The 15,065-nt window shown below is 36.0% G+C and overlaps 1 protein-coding gene across 1 annotated transcript in view; it reads left to right on the forward strand.

Moving 5' to 3' along the window:
• The window catches only part of Cfap47 (cilia and flagella associated protein 47), a 236,069-nt gene that overhangs the window by 199,002 nt on the left and 22,002 nt on the right, over positions 1 to 15,065 (forward strand). The window contains exons 60-62 of the mRNA XM_042702461.1: positions 11,075 to 11,237; positions 13,240 to 13,334; positions 14,547 to 14,702. Coding sequence (XP_042558395.1) covers positions 11,075 to 11,237; positions 13,240 to 13,334; positions 14,547 to 14,702 — 414 coding nt within the window. The remainder of the gene's footprint in view (positions 1 to 11,074; positions 11,238 to 13,239; positions 13,335 to 14,546; positions 14,703 to 15,065) is intronic.

Raw genomic sequence — 15,065 nt, forward strand, 5'->3', positions numbered from 1 at the left:
TAAAGCTCCTATAAAGTTATTTAAAATTATGATTGTTTTAAATCACGAAACAATTTTATCATTAATATAACATATTAATGACGTTAATATAATGTATTTAAATGCCAGGTGAAATACATAATAACTACTTCCATCCACCACAAATTGATTGAATATTTTGTTATATTTGTTATATTGATATTGTATCATATTGTGCTTAAATTTTATTAATTCACTCAAAGCTGTTGATGTTGGTATTTTCATTGAACTCAAAAAATTACAATTTCGAGCTGGGAAGGTGGCTCAGTGGTAAAGCCTTGTATGCATGAGGCCCTGGGTCCGATTCCTCAGCACCACATAAGCAGGAAAAAAAAAGCCAGAAGTGGCACTGTGGCTCAAGTGGTAGAGCGATAGCCTTGAGCTGAAGAGCTGAGGGAAAGTGCCCAGGCCCAGAGTTCAGGCCTACGACCAGACGGCCCCCCCCCAAAAAAAATTACAATTTCAAAAAATAACTTTGCATAGAATCTAAGCAATACCTAATGGTAAACTGAACTTTTAAAGTCTTTAATGTCTACTTGTTTACAAAGCAACAAAATGTTTATAAAAGTGCAAGTAGCCAAAATTCTGTTATCAACAATTTTGATGAATACATTTTTTTCTCAGTATTTTTACTTTTCAAAATACAGAATTAAAATCCAATACATTTATGTATTTGAGTAACATACCATTGTAGTGTAATTTATAATAACAAGAATGAACCTTCAGTCCTTTATATTAAAAATGAACAAAATATTGCAGGGTATGCACACTGAATACTATAAACCATTAATAAAAGAAATGCAACAAGTGTAATGAATAAGAGATGCAGTATGTTCATTGATTGCAACATACAATATTGTTAAAATATTAATATTCTCCAGTATGATTGATAGATATCAAATATATTTTAGTCTTGTTAGATTTTTATGGATATTGCAAAATGATTCTAAAATGAATGAAAAGACAAAGGAGCTAGAATAATAAAATAATTCTTTAGAAAAAAAAACAAAATTAGAAGACTCATACTAAAGAGGTTACTAGCCACACTGACACACTGATTTGTGCTGGATAAAACTTGCTGTGTGGGGCTGGGAAGGCAGCTCAGTGGTAGAGTGCTTGCCTTGCATGCCTGAGGCCCTGGGTTCGATTCCCCAGCACCACATAAGCAAAAAGAAAAAAAGCCGGAAGTGGCGCTGTGGCTCAAGTGGTAGAGCACTAGCCTTGAGCTGAAGAGCTGAGAGACAGTGCCCAGGCCCAGAGTTCAGGCCCCACAACCGGACCCCCCCCCCCAAAAAAAAAAAAAACTTGCTGTGTGGAATAAAGATACACACAAAGATCAAATGAACACAGGAGATACACCAGATTTAAACACACAGAAATATAACTCTTGCTGAGTTCTCAAAAAATACAACATACATAATTGAGAGATGTAAGTATACTAATACATGATCAAAATTAGATGGTTGAGAAGTAAAATGTTTCCATCAATTCTACCTACAAAATAAATGAAAAAGAAAAATACTAACTTCATCAGGTTTCTGTAGAAGAGCCTCAAGAGATGGAAACTGTACAAAACTTTTTAGAGTGATAGTAAGGATAGTGACAGTTTAAATTAAATGTGATCTTATAGACAGTATTTTCATTTTAATTCTTAGAGCTTGACAAGTTAAAACATGTGCTAAGCCATTTGTTATTATGTGTCTGTTACATTCTTAAAAACAAAATTCTTATTTTGTGCTATACAAACATTAGGCTACTCAGAATGTTTGCTTTATACTGATTTATAAAATGTATTATCAGATTCTAATTCCAGGATAGAAATGGTATTCAGGCAGTGAGGTTAATTAAAATATTCAATCACTCCAAACCTTTATTTAATGTAAAGTGAAAAATTCTACCACACAAAAATATGGTACGTAAGAAGTTTAAAATGAAAATGAATATGAATCTGTCAAATGTAATTGGAGCTCTACCTAAAGTGTCAAAAATTCAATTACACCTGAACTGAAACTGCTATCTTTTTATTTTGCTGACATCCCATATATATATGTGCATATATATGTATATATATGCGCATATATATGTGTGCATATATATGTTTAAAATTAAGATCAAAAAGATAAAAGTTGTCATGCTACCACGAAAAGGTAGGAAATAAGCACACAAATGAAATTTTCTAGCTTTATCAGCTTTGTGGGCAAATAAAAATATAATCTTACAGACAAGATTAGATTTATATTTTTTTCAGTTATCTCTTAGAATTGGTAATACATTTTATAAAAATGTTTTTTCCAGATTTCCCTATTTTGACCAGACACAAACCCCACTCATTGCTTTTTTCCACCTTTATTCTTTTTCAACTGTGGAAACTATATTGGATGTCCTGTCCTGCTTAACTGAGCCTGTACTGGACTTATCAGGAAGTAGAAGGAGCCATCACTAAATGTTGCTCATAGCCAGGAACTGATGACTCACACTTCTAATCCTAGCTACTCAGGAGGCTGAAATCTGAGGACTGCAGTTCAAAGCCAGCCCTGGCAGGAAAGTCTATGAGACTCTTATCTCTAATTATCCACCAGAAAACTGGAAGTGGTGCTGTGACTCAAGTAGTAGAACACTAGCCTTGAGCTGAAGAGCTCAAAGACAGTGCCCAGGCCCAGAGGTCAAGCCCCACAGCCAACAAAAATTTAAAAAATTAAAAAAAGAAAAAAGAAAGAAAGAAGGAAAGAAAGAAAGAAAGAAAGGAAGGAAGGAAAGGAAAGAAAGGAAGGAAAGGAAAGAAAGGAAGGAAAGGAAAGAAAAAGAAGAAAGGAAAGAAAGAAAGGAAGGAAAGAAAGAAAGAAATTGTGCTCAAATTAAGATCACATATAAATGTTGCTACAAATTTATCACAAATTCTATCAGAAAGAAAACTAATAGGAGTACTGGGCAAATGGTAGTTAAGCCCTCAAGTCCTGGATATATTGCAAATTCTATGCATAGTATATATGCTTTGATGAGGAATGATTTTGGAATTACTAGGCTTGCATACAACAGAGCATATACATTCTTTAGGTCTATAACTACTTAAGTGTTGAATAGTGAGTTGTTTTCAAGCCATAAGCAAATTTACAAAGCTAGTCATTCTGTCTTACTTGCAAAGTTTCATTAGCATGGATATTTATGGTATGAAATTTATTGTTACTATTAGATTTTTCTTTCATTTAGAGCATAGATTAGTTCCTTCCTTAATCTGCTACCATATGAATGCCAGTTCTTCTGGGTCATCCCTTATCTTGGGAAATTATATCCTCCAGCATAGTATGCTTCCTTTGTTTAACCTGAATTTTTATCCCTTGCTTAAACCTAAACTGTCACATTATCTGCTGAACTTGTGATCTTTCATCAGGAATATGCTCTTATCTCTTATATCAACATTTCAGGTGTTTCCTGTGCCTTCATGGAGCTTCACTTCCCTAAGAGAACATTGCTGTATATACAAGCAATTTAAGTAATGGCTTCTCTCATATTTTAACCTCCTTAGACTCAGAGTAAGAGCAGGTGCCTCTACCTCCTCCTCTTCTTTTTCCTCCATCTCATACTTCTTACTTCTCTCCTTCCTCTTGCCTCCCGAATTCTCCCAAATCATTGGGTTTAATTGATTTTTGTTTCTATACTGACACTGGGCCTTGAACTCAGAGTCCCCAGTATCCCTTAGGTCTTTCACTTAAGGCTAGTGCTCTACCACTTGAGCCATAGCTCTGCTTCCAGCTTTTTTAGTGGTATTTGGTAGGTTTTCCTGCCTGGGATGATTTCAAACTGTGATTCTCTAATCTCAGCCCTTCTTGGTAACTAGGATTATAGGTGCGAGCCACCTTTGCCCAGCTTTGATTCAAGTACAAGTGGAATAAAGAACTAAATGCAAATTGTAGAATTTATTAAATAAAATAAGTTAAATAAGTGTCTCATTGGATGGACCCAAGAGTGGAAAAAATGACTGCAAATTGAATTATTGAAGGTGAAGAAAGCTTGATAGAATAAACATAATCTGAACAGCAGAAAACTTAGACTGAAAAAAAGTGTCAACAGAGGTCCAAGGATCTGTAGAAAATAACAAAAAAGTTAACATTTGTACAGTTTTAGAGAAAGGAGAGAAAGGCTGAAAATGCACTCAAAGAAATAGTCTGAGCACTTGCTGAACTTGATTAAATGCATGCCATACAGATTCAATAAGCTGAGTAAACTCCAATCAGTTTGGGGGAAAAAGACTCATAGCAAGACATAAACTTCTGAAAACTAATGACAAGCCTTGAAAGGAGCTAGAAAGAAGAAGTAACATTACTTATAGGAAAACACAAATTCAAGTGACAGAAAATTTCTCATCTGAAATCATACAGGCCACAAAAAGTAATACATATTTTTCAAGTACTGTACTGAAGTAACTGTCAACTGGGAGTTCCATATTCTGATAATATATCCATTATGAACAAAGGGACATGCAGACATTCTCAGACAAATGAAAAGGAAACAAAAATGAACTGTCCCTTAAAAAGAATGGCTAAAATGTCCTCTAAACATATAAGGAATAATAAATTAAGATTAGAAATACAAGGAGAAGAACATTAGAAAGGGTAAAAATAAGAGTTACTATAATAGACTACCCTACTGTAGTAGTCAACATAAGAATCATGTAATAACTAGCTCCCTTTGTGAATATTTTCTTTAAAATTGCCACTTGCTTCAGGCAAACCTATGGGATAATGTCCATTGACTGAAATAAAGGCACAGTCCCATAGTCAGTCTGAATCTCTCCCTCTCCTTCTCCCTCTCCTTCTCTTTCTCCCTCTCCCTCTCCTCCTCCTCCTCCCTCTTCTCCTTCTCCTTCTCCTCCTCCTCCTCCTCCTTCTCCTTCTCCTTCTCCCTCTCCCTTTCATTCTACCTCTCCCTATCTTTATTCCACACATCTAAATCTATTGCCTATCATGACTCTTCAAGAGAGTCACTTCTTGTTTCTTAGTCACTCAACAAAGAAATCTCCAGATCAAATTAGAAATAGCTAGGTACCTGTGGCCCACATCTGTAATCCTAGATATTCAAGATCTCAGGATCCTGGATTAAAGCCAGCCTGGGAAGCAAAAATCTGTGAGACTTTAGTTCTAATTAAGCACCAAAAAGCCAGAAATGGAGCTGCGCTTCAAGTGATACCACAGTAGCCATCCTAGTAGAGGATCAAAGTAGCTCAATAGCTTTGTCCCTATGACCATATAAAATGATGATAATCAAAATGAACTCCCAAGATATGGAAACAAGAGGTTTGGGTTTTTTTTTTATAATGTCCAGTGTGAGGTTATTTCTTTTCACTTTCATTTTTTTCTTTGGTTTATCCCCTGTTGTCACTGTTTTTGATTTTGGTATTACACAATACCAAAATCAATGGTATATATGGTTATCTGATTTGGGGAAGGGAAGGGGAACAACAAAATGGTGAGACAAAGGACAAAGGGTGAACCAATGCCATAGTGATACTCACAAGATACTATGTTGGAAATAAACTTTACAATTTTGGAGGAAGGGGAGTCGAGGAGGAGGGAAAGCAGGAGAAAACACTGTTTGACAAGAAATGTGCCCACCTTACTTATGTAACTGTAACCCCTCTGTACATCACCTTTACAATAAAATAAAATTTAAAAAAAAGAAATAGGGGAAAAAGAGAAGAGCAGCCATGAGCAAAAATGCTTAAAGACAGTGTACAGGCCCTGAGTTCAAGTCTCAGGACCGGCATACTAACACACACACACACACACACACACACACACACACACACACACACACACAAAATTATAACAATAAAAACCATATTCTAAATTTAAAACATAATATTTGCAACATTTATATGATTTATATGATTGTTATCACTAGACATAAATCAACAAAGTTCTAGCATTAGCACTTACAAAACATTATATGTTTCATTCCTTATGATAACATTGCTAGTGACTCATAATATGTGTGTGTGTATTGAAAACTGCTGGCTGCCAGGACTCACTTCTCCCTTGATTATTATCCTTACTCTTCTACTAAGCCTATTTATTCTCCTTTGCTTTTCTTATCCTTCTATCTTTTTAGATGTCCAAGGCTCAGCCTTCTTTCCTCATTCATATCCACTTCCATGCCGATGGATTCTCAGTTATTCACACAACTTCTATACTGACAAAGACAACCTTAACCTCTTCTCTAATTCTACAGTCCTGTGTCCACCTGCTATCTCAGTATCAATACAGAGGTCTATGAGTTTTTTTTCCCTTAGACACTTTGCTTAAGAGACACCTTATCAAAAGAGCCTTCTGGAACACCTTGCATCAATAGCTACCCCATTCTCCAATACATTATTTTTCTACTTTATACTATACCTATTACCTATTTCATAACTCCTACTCTTGTCCCTCACCTCCCAACAAAATCTGGATTGCATAACTCAGGAAAAGCATATTTGTGTTCTTTACTATTTTATCCCCAGTGCTTGCTAGAATGCATAGCACATAAGTCTTTATGAAGAAGTATGTGAAATACTAAGTTCTATGACAGAATAAAACAATACTGTACAAAACTGGAATTTTCTGACTATAACTGGAGTAATACTTTTGCCATAGGAAAACCTTGAGATAGATCCATTTTTTGTGTGTAAGTCCCATTTACAAGTTTAAATAACTTACTCTGTTTCTCAGAAGTAGTGACTATTAGAACATATCTTAATATAGTGTAGAGGAAAAGCAATGTGATGGTTGATCAATAAGTTACTATGGTGTAGAAATAGTAGGTAGTACACTTTATTTTGTCTTAAAATTTTCTGTGTGTAATTTTAATGAAAGTCAGCCACATTCTGAGAAATTCAAGTCTATAACATTTTTTAAACAGCTTAAATTATCTTTTCAATGCATAAGGAAAATGTTCTACAGAATAGTAGGGATAATAGGGCTGGGAAGGTGGATCAGTGGTAGAGTGCTTGTCTTGCATGCATGAGGCCCTGGGTTTGATTCCTCAGCACCACATAAGCAGAATAAGCTGGAAGTGGCACTGTGGCTCAAATGGTAGGGTGCTAGCCTTGAGCTGAAGAACTGAGGGTCAAATGCCCAGGCCCAGAGTTCAGGCCCCACGACTGACAAAAGAGAAAAAGAAAGAATAGTAGGGATCAGATAAATATATATATAAGATAAGGGGTACAGAAAACTGAAAGAAAAATAGAAATAACTGCAAACGGTACATGGTAAAAACCTTGTTTCCAATTCTTGCAGTTCAGTTTGATAGGCTTCATTATATATGGTCATATGCACCTAGTGATTGGGTTATTGTGATTCTCTGCTAAGAATATCATAGACATATTCTAGTTATTGCAAATGAAGAAAACCATGCAATCTACATTTCTTTGGATCTGGCTTGCTTCGCTTGCATGAATTATCAAATACAAATACATCTCAACAAATGTGTATTGTTTAATATACAAAAAGAGTAGTAAGAATGAAAGGAATATTAAAATAGTATATTCAAAAACTCATGTAAAACTGGAATCTTTTCTCTCCTGTCAGTGGTTGCATAGCATGTGCTCCACTGTCTTCAATGACAGAAATCTTGCTTTCATCAGCATTCTCAGTGGATTTTTTTTTTTACCCATTTGAGCCAGTACTTTGAATGTTTACATTCAAACCGTTATTTATTTAAGCATAATTTGTTTTCATCTTTGCTAATGTATTGTTAAGAAAACATAATACTTGAGTTTCCAAGTGTTTTGTTCATGGCATAAAATTTATCTTAGTAATCATGTTTATACTTCGTGCTCCTCTCCTGAGACTCCATAACATTATGATTCCTGTCACTCACTTCCTGCATTATAGCGTTTGTGTTTCTCTCAATCATTTGCCATGAAATGAAGTCTTTCCTTGTTTGCTCTGACTCTTTTCTGTGATGGAAGTGAGGATAGAGACTCTTATTCAGCCATTTTGGAAATACTCTTTTTTGAGATTTTCTTCATAAAGACAGGAAACCTCATAGCCATTAAAACACTGTACAATCTCTGCATTGCAAAGAAGATATAATGTGTAAAATTTTCTCACACGTTTGGTCAAAAGAGATCTCAAAAGAGTAACTTTAAATATGTACTGAATACAATTTGAATTCTAATTGCAGTTTGGCTGTAGAGTACAAGATCTCTCTCTCTCTCTCTCTCTCTCTCTCTCTCTCTCTCTCTCTCTCTCTCTCTCTCTCATTTCTCTTTCCTCTCCATCCTTCCTTCCTTTCTCTTTCTTTCTTTCTTCCCTTCTATTTTCTCCAACATTCTCTCTTTTCCCTCCCTCCCTCTCTCCTCCTGTCTGTCTCTGTCTGTCTCTGTCTGTCTCTGTCTCTCTGTCTGTCTGTCTCTGTCTCTGTCTGTCTGTCTGTCTGTCTGTCTGTCTCTCTCTCTCTCTCTCTCTCTCTCTCTCTCTCTCTCTCTCCTCTTTTCTCCAAGTCCTAGACCTTGAACTCAAGGCCTAGGTGCTGTTCCTAAGCTTCTGTGGATTCAAGGATAACACTCTACCACTTGAGCCACAACGCCACTTTTGGCTTTTTCTGAATAATTTATTGGAGATAAAACTTTCCTACCCAGGCTGGCTTAGAACTGCAATCCTCAGATCTCAGCTTCCTGAGAAGCTAGGATTATATGCAAGAACCACTGGCTCCCAGATCTTTCTTTCTTTCTTTTGTTTTTCCTTTTACTTTTTATCTTATTGTTAAGGTGATGTACAGAGGGGTTACAGCTACATAACTAAGGTAATACTTACATTTCTGTCAAATTTGTTACCTCTTCCCTCATTTTTCTCCTACCTTTCCTCCCTCCACCCCCACCCCCAAGTTAAACAGATCATTTCCAACATTTTGTCTTGTGTATATTGCTGTTGCATTGGTCATTCTTTCTTTTGAAACAAGATGTTGCTATATAGCTCAGGGACCTTGAACTCACTATCCTCCTACCTTAGTCACTCAGATACTGGGATTACCCCCATGAGCTACCACATCCAGCCTCTCTTTCTATTCTTTTATTCATGGTACTTTAACTCAGGGCCTGGGTACTGTCCCTGAGCTTTTGCAGTCAAGGCTAGTGGTCTAAAACTTTGTGCCACAACGCCACTTTTGGTTTTCTGGTGGTTATTTGGAGGTATGAGTTTGAGTTTCATGTACTTTCCTGCCTGGTCTGGCTTTGAACCACAATCCTCAGATCTCAGCCTCCTGAGTAGCTAGGATTATAGGCAAGAGCCACCAATACCTGGTTTCTTTCTATTCTTACTGCCTTAATAATTTAATTTGTGTTTGTGTGTGTGTGTGTGTGTGAATATTGATGCATGTGCTGATACCAAGGTTTGAACTGAAGGCCTCACACACAGTTGGCTAGCTTGCTCACAGCTGGTACTCTACCACTTGAACCATGCTTCCAATACAACATTTTGCTGGTTAATGAGAGATTGAGTCTTGTGGACTTTTTTTTGCTCTGGTTTATCCTCTGATATTAGCCTCTTGAATAGTTTATACAAAAAGCATGAGAAACTGGTGCAAGGTCAATTTAGAATTTTCATCAGAGATAAAATGGATATGATTATCATCAGTTTTATAACAAAGGATTTTTAAAGTATGGGCAATACTCCCTTATTATGGCTCTGAATAGTTTTAATCTTCAAATCTTAGGTACTTACCCATAACATGCAAAGTCATTGTTAAAAAATGGCTTAAAGTACATCATCTTCTAAGAATTTGCTTCTGAATCTTATAAGTAGTTATGAAAGCACCTTTTTGAACCAGAACTCAGATTAAATAAATGAGTAGTAGAGATACTGAATTGAGGTCCAACTGGGTCCACATGTAACAAGTTTCTTGGTTCTTAGAAATAGTAAAAGTTGAAAAATTCAAATCTACCAGAACACAGAAAATATTATCAAGTATTTTTACCTTCCATTTTTCATAACTAAGACAAGGTTCTGCCCCACTCCACTTCCTTAACAAATAACCTTTGATTCAATAAGTAAATGACAGGTTTAATGGTAAACACCAGCAATCTGGGGGCCCCAGACTTGCATATTTACCCCTAGAAAAATTATATGGGAAATGGCGCTGTGGCTCAAGTGGTAGAGTGCTTGCATTGAGCTGAAGAGCTGAGGGACAGCACCCATGCCCAGAGTTCAAGCCCCATGATGGACAAAAAAGAAAAAAAGAAAAAGAAAAATTATATAAAAGAAACCAAAGGGCCAAAAGTTGTTTCCTTTCTATAGAACCACTATGCTAGACGGGCGTTGGTGGCTCACACCTGTAATCCTAGCTACTCAGGAGGCTGAGATCTGAGGATCACAGCTCAAAGCCAGCCGGGGAAGGAAAGTCCTTAAAACTCTGATCTCCAATAAGCCACCAGAAAACTGCAAGTGGCGCTGTGGCTCAAGTGGTAGAGTGCTAGCCTCGAGCTGAAGAGCTGAGGGACAGTGCCCAGGCCCAGAGTTCAAGCCCCATGACTGACAAAAATGAACAACAACCAAAAAAACTGCTATAGCAAAACCTCTTATTAAAAAAAACAAACTGCTATGCTTTTTTCCTCCCTAAGATGTGGTAAGAATAAAAAACTTGAGGTTTTATGTTTTATCACTCTGGGAAACTTCAGCTTTAAAAAAAAATCTTTTCAACATTTCCTCAGATTGTCTACCCAGCATCCTCAGGAGAAAAATTTCTTGTCTCCAATAAAATGTGGTTTCTAAAAATAATATATTCTTCTTATTATTTTATTATGTTTAAGTAGTTATATAAATGAGTTCCCATTCACCGAATCAGTTATGAATACAAAACGTCAAGACCAATGTCACAGTCAAGACCAATGTCACAGCTGTCAATATTCTCACCTGTCTAAGGTTAATGACATTGAGTAAAAGTAGTGAAGAAAAATGACAATTGGTATGATGTATTTTGTTTTAGTTCAGAAGCAATTTTGGCAAAATGAGTGCTTACTTGTGCTGATAAAATTACATTCTGTATATACTAACCATGTTTAAAATCATTTTCCTCTATTAAGCGGATATTCGCTTGCGTCCTAAGGGACATATAGATTTTCCAGTGGTATTCGAACCGACACGTATGAGACTATACAAAACAATACTCGTGGTTCAAGCTAGAAGAGCAAATGGAGAAAATTGGCCTGTTGACAATTTTGATGACTTGGATAAACGCCTGCAAAGGTAACATTGAAATAAAAAACATTAAGAGACAAAGATTTCTGTTTTAACTGCCACTGATAACATAGTTTTCTTTTGCATGTGGTACATATATAACATAAAGCTCATGATTTTCCAGTCTCCAAAATGCTGAAATTTCATGTAGTCAGAGAAAGAAAATTTCAACCTTAAATATTGCCATCAATTAATTGGTCAAAGGCACGCAAAGGGACTCATTTCTATCTGGAAAAATAGTAATTGCTAGGACAATAATAATCAATATCCTGAGTATAACTGCAGCAGTTTGTCTGGACAAAGCATATGACGTTTGATACTAGCATTCGCCAATGATGACATTGTACCAGGTGGATATGACATCCTGACAAAAGAATGCTATGATCAAGGGATACTGTGTGATTGCCAGAATGCAGGTAACTTACACGGTTTGCTTAGCTGAAAGTTTATCAAAGTCCAATAATAGTGAAAAGTTTAAATATTTTTTCTGCTTTTATAATTTAATTAAATGATGCTCCAGAAGTTGTAATCTAAAAGAACTTGATCCTATCAGTATCCATTCTGCCAGACTTATTACCATACTTCCTCTTCAGAGTCACATCAGCTACATAAATTGTAGAGTCATGAGAAAAATGAGAATAAGAAGCCCATAAAATCTTGATATTATGGATAATTTGAAGGCGGTTATGTTAGCTGCCTTATGTTATGTTAGTGCAACAGAAAACCATTGAGCCCTTCTTTGGATAGGATCAAGTGACATGACATGGTCCTGCTTGCAGTGTCTTATACTTCACTTAAACTCTTCCTTCGAAATGATCAGTAACACCTGATTTGTGTCCTAATAATGTAGGATGGAGCCAGGCACTGATGACTCACACCTGTAATTCTAGCTACTCAGGAGGCTGAGATCTGAGGATTGTGGTTCAAAGCCAGCCTGGGTAGGAAAGACTATTAGATTCTTTATCTCCAGATACCACTAGAAAACTAGAAGGTGAGTTGTGGCTCAAAGTGTTTGAGCACTAGCTTTGAGCAAAATGAGCTCAGTGACAGTGCCTCCAGGTCCCGAGTTCAAGCCCTATCAACAAAAAAAATGTAAGATGAACTTAGAAATATGTCCTGTCTTTTAACTGATTTCCCCTTACAGTAAATGCCTCATTGATTGCTGAAATACTCTTCTTTTGTTATTTTTATTTTGTGGTACTAGGGTTTGACCCTGGTGCCTCAAGCTCACTTGCTCAGCTTACTTGCTCACAGCTGGCACTGTGCCACTTGAACCATACCTCCAGCCCACTTTCTGTCTGTTGGTTAATTGGAAATGGAGTCTTTCACTCATTTCTCACAGGCTATCTTTGAACCTCTATTCTCTGGACCTCAGCTTCCTAAATAACTAAGTTTACGGGTGTGCCCTGCTTGAAATCATGTTCTTAAGGGGATTGTGACTGTCTGTGTGTGTGTATATTTGTGTATGCGTGTGTACTTTACCTGTCTAAATTAAAATAAAATTGATGAGTTCTGTATTACCTCTCATTAATCAGAATTTAGTTCCATCATTACATCTAATTTCCCTCTTTAAAAGAATCAATTAAAAGCTCCCTGATGGGTTTTTGTGATCATTTTCTAAGGTTTGCTCAAAAGTGTGTCTAGCTGGGCGCTGGTGGCTATTCAGGAGGCTGAGATCTGAGAATTGTGGTTCAGAGCCAGCCAGGGCAAGAAAGTCTGTGAGACTCTTATCTCCAATAAACCACCAGAAAACTGAAAGTGGAGCTGTGGCTCAAGTGGTAGAGCACTAGCCTTGAGCCAAAGAGCTGAGGGACAGTGTCCAGGCCCAGAGTTCAAGCCTCACAACTGACAAAAATCAACACTTACAAAAAATGTTTACTATTGTTTAAATCTGTCATTGTCTAAGTCTAAATCTGTAAACTTTATTAAAATGCCATTAGGTTAATAAAGAACTGTTTATTGGATATTTAAAGTGGTTTTCTTTACTTTTAACATTTTCATGTTTAACTAGACTTATGGCAACAGATACTGGAGAAGTCTCAAAAATAAACTGGATGTACCCTATTATTGGACTTCCACAAGCGCCACTTCCCAAAGATCCTCCAGGTAACTATACTGTGGTCAAAATAATAGGGAATTTTATCCATCATCCAATTCCATCTCTTCTCCACAGATTAGAAAATTGCGTTTTTAAAACAAATATAGCTGGAACATCAACCTCTTTCCCACCAATCAGTCTAATACTGGGGAGACCCAGAGGTCAACTCAAGTTGAAATGAAATTAACTTCAGACCCTTTCATCTCAAAGAGTGCTTTACTATATCTGTAAAATTCTTGGATACTTTTGTTTTTGAGTCATTTTAAATAATTTTTTATCAAATTATGTCTCATCTAAGAACTGCCCTGTAAGGTAGCTGACTCATTTCTTAAGTTGTCCTGGATATCAAAAAGAAGCTTTACAATATTCTACAAAACCAGTTCAAATACACTAAAGTTTTCAGAGAAGTTTATTTTGCCTACATGAACATAAAGTAAAAACCCATTCCCTGCATGCTTTTATTTTCCTGTGATCTCTTTTTTTTGCTTCTCTTTTTTTTGTTTCTCTCTAGTTTTTGTTTGTTGTTTCCTGAATATTTTCTTTACTTCTTCCATATTTCTTGATTTTCATGTTTTCTTCCCAAAATTGGCCTAAGAAATGAAAGTCCACCTAACCATATAAAGAAATTTAATATAACACAGTCTCTAAGCATTAGTTTTTCATAACTATCAAGTACTGAAACACTCTAGAAAGCAAAGGACCATGGGCTTTGGATCTTTGGACCTCTGACTTAGCAAGCACATAAGGTGTTTGTTTGTTTTGTTGTTAGTGGTGGTTGCTTTCTTCAAACAAAGGGCTCTGTTGTGTTTTGTTTTGTTTTGTTCAGTTTTGTTGGACTGGCAACTGAACCTAGAATCTTTGGCATGCTAGGGAAGCACACATACACTGCTTGAGCTATGACTCAGTCCTTTTTTGTTTGTATTGTGTGTTTGAGATAAGGTCTTCATAACTTTGCCAAGGATTGGTTTATAATTCATACTTCTGTTCCTCAATATCCAGCATAGCTAGAATTATAGGCGTGTTCTACCATATGCAACCTGGAGTTTATAAAAGTTTTGAATTTTCATTGAATACCTCTGTGAATACCACATTCAGTGACAATTTAAATGATGTCAAAGGAAGTTTTATTTTTCATGACATAATAATTATCTTCAATCATGGTATTTGCCATAAAACCTAATAGTTAAATTAACCAGAAACATTTCATTTTTTTCCTGTAGTTATCATAAAATGTCAGACGAAAAAGAGATTAGATGAGAAACTAGTTGTTAATCTAACTGGTGAGTTTTTCGGTCAGGATCCTGATCCAGAAAAAACCGAATTTGTAGTACGTCCAAAGAAATATTCATTTCAAGGTGATGATGAAGATTTCACTGGTAAGAAAACCATAATTATGGATATAAAAATGTTAATAAATTAAAACCTAATTGCTTTGACTTTTCGGTTGTTGATTTGTAACATAAAGATTCATGTCCATTTACTTTTCATACTCAATATAGTGTTCAAGTTAAAGAATTTGTTATCTTCACATATCAGTTAGCTCAGAAATTTCAGTATTTTTATTACTGGATTTATAAGACATCAGCTATCAACAATGAGAAGAGAAAAAATGTAGTGTCTGTAATATCTTTTTCTATTCTATGTAATTTGTTTTATTTAAGGCTCTGAGGATTGAACCAGACCCTTTCAAATGTAAATGTGTTCTGCCATTGAGCTAAACTGTCAGTCTTTTTCTAATT

This window comes from Dipodomys spectabilis, unplaced genomic scaffold (genome assembly GCF_019054845.1).
Source record: "Dipodomys spectabilis isolate Male_0828 unplaced genomic scaffold, ASM1905484v1 ptg000324l, whole genome shotgun sequence".
NCBI classification, from domain to species: Eukaryota; Metazoa; Chordata; class Mammalia; order Rodentia; family Heteromyidae; genus Dipodomys; species Dipodomys spectabilis.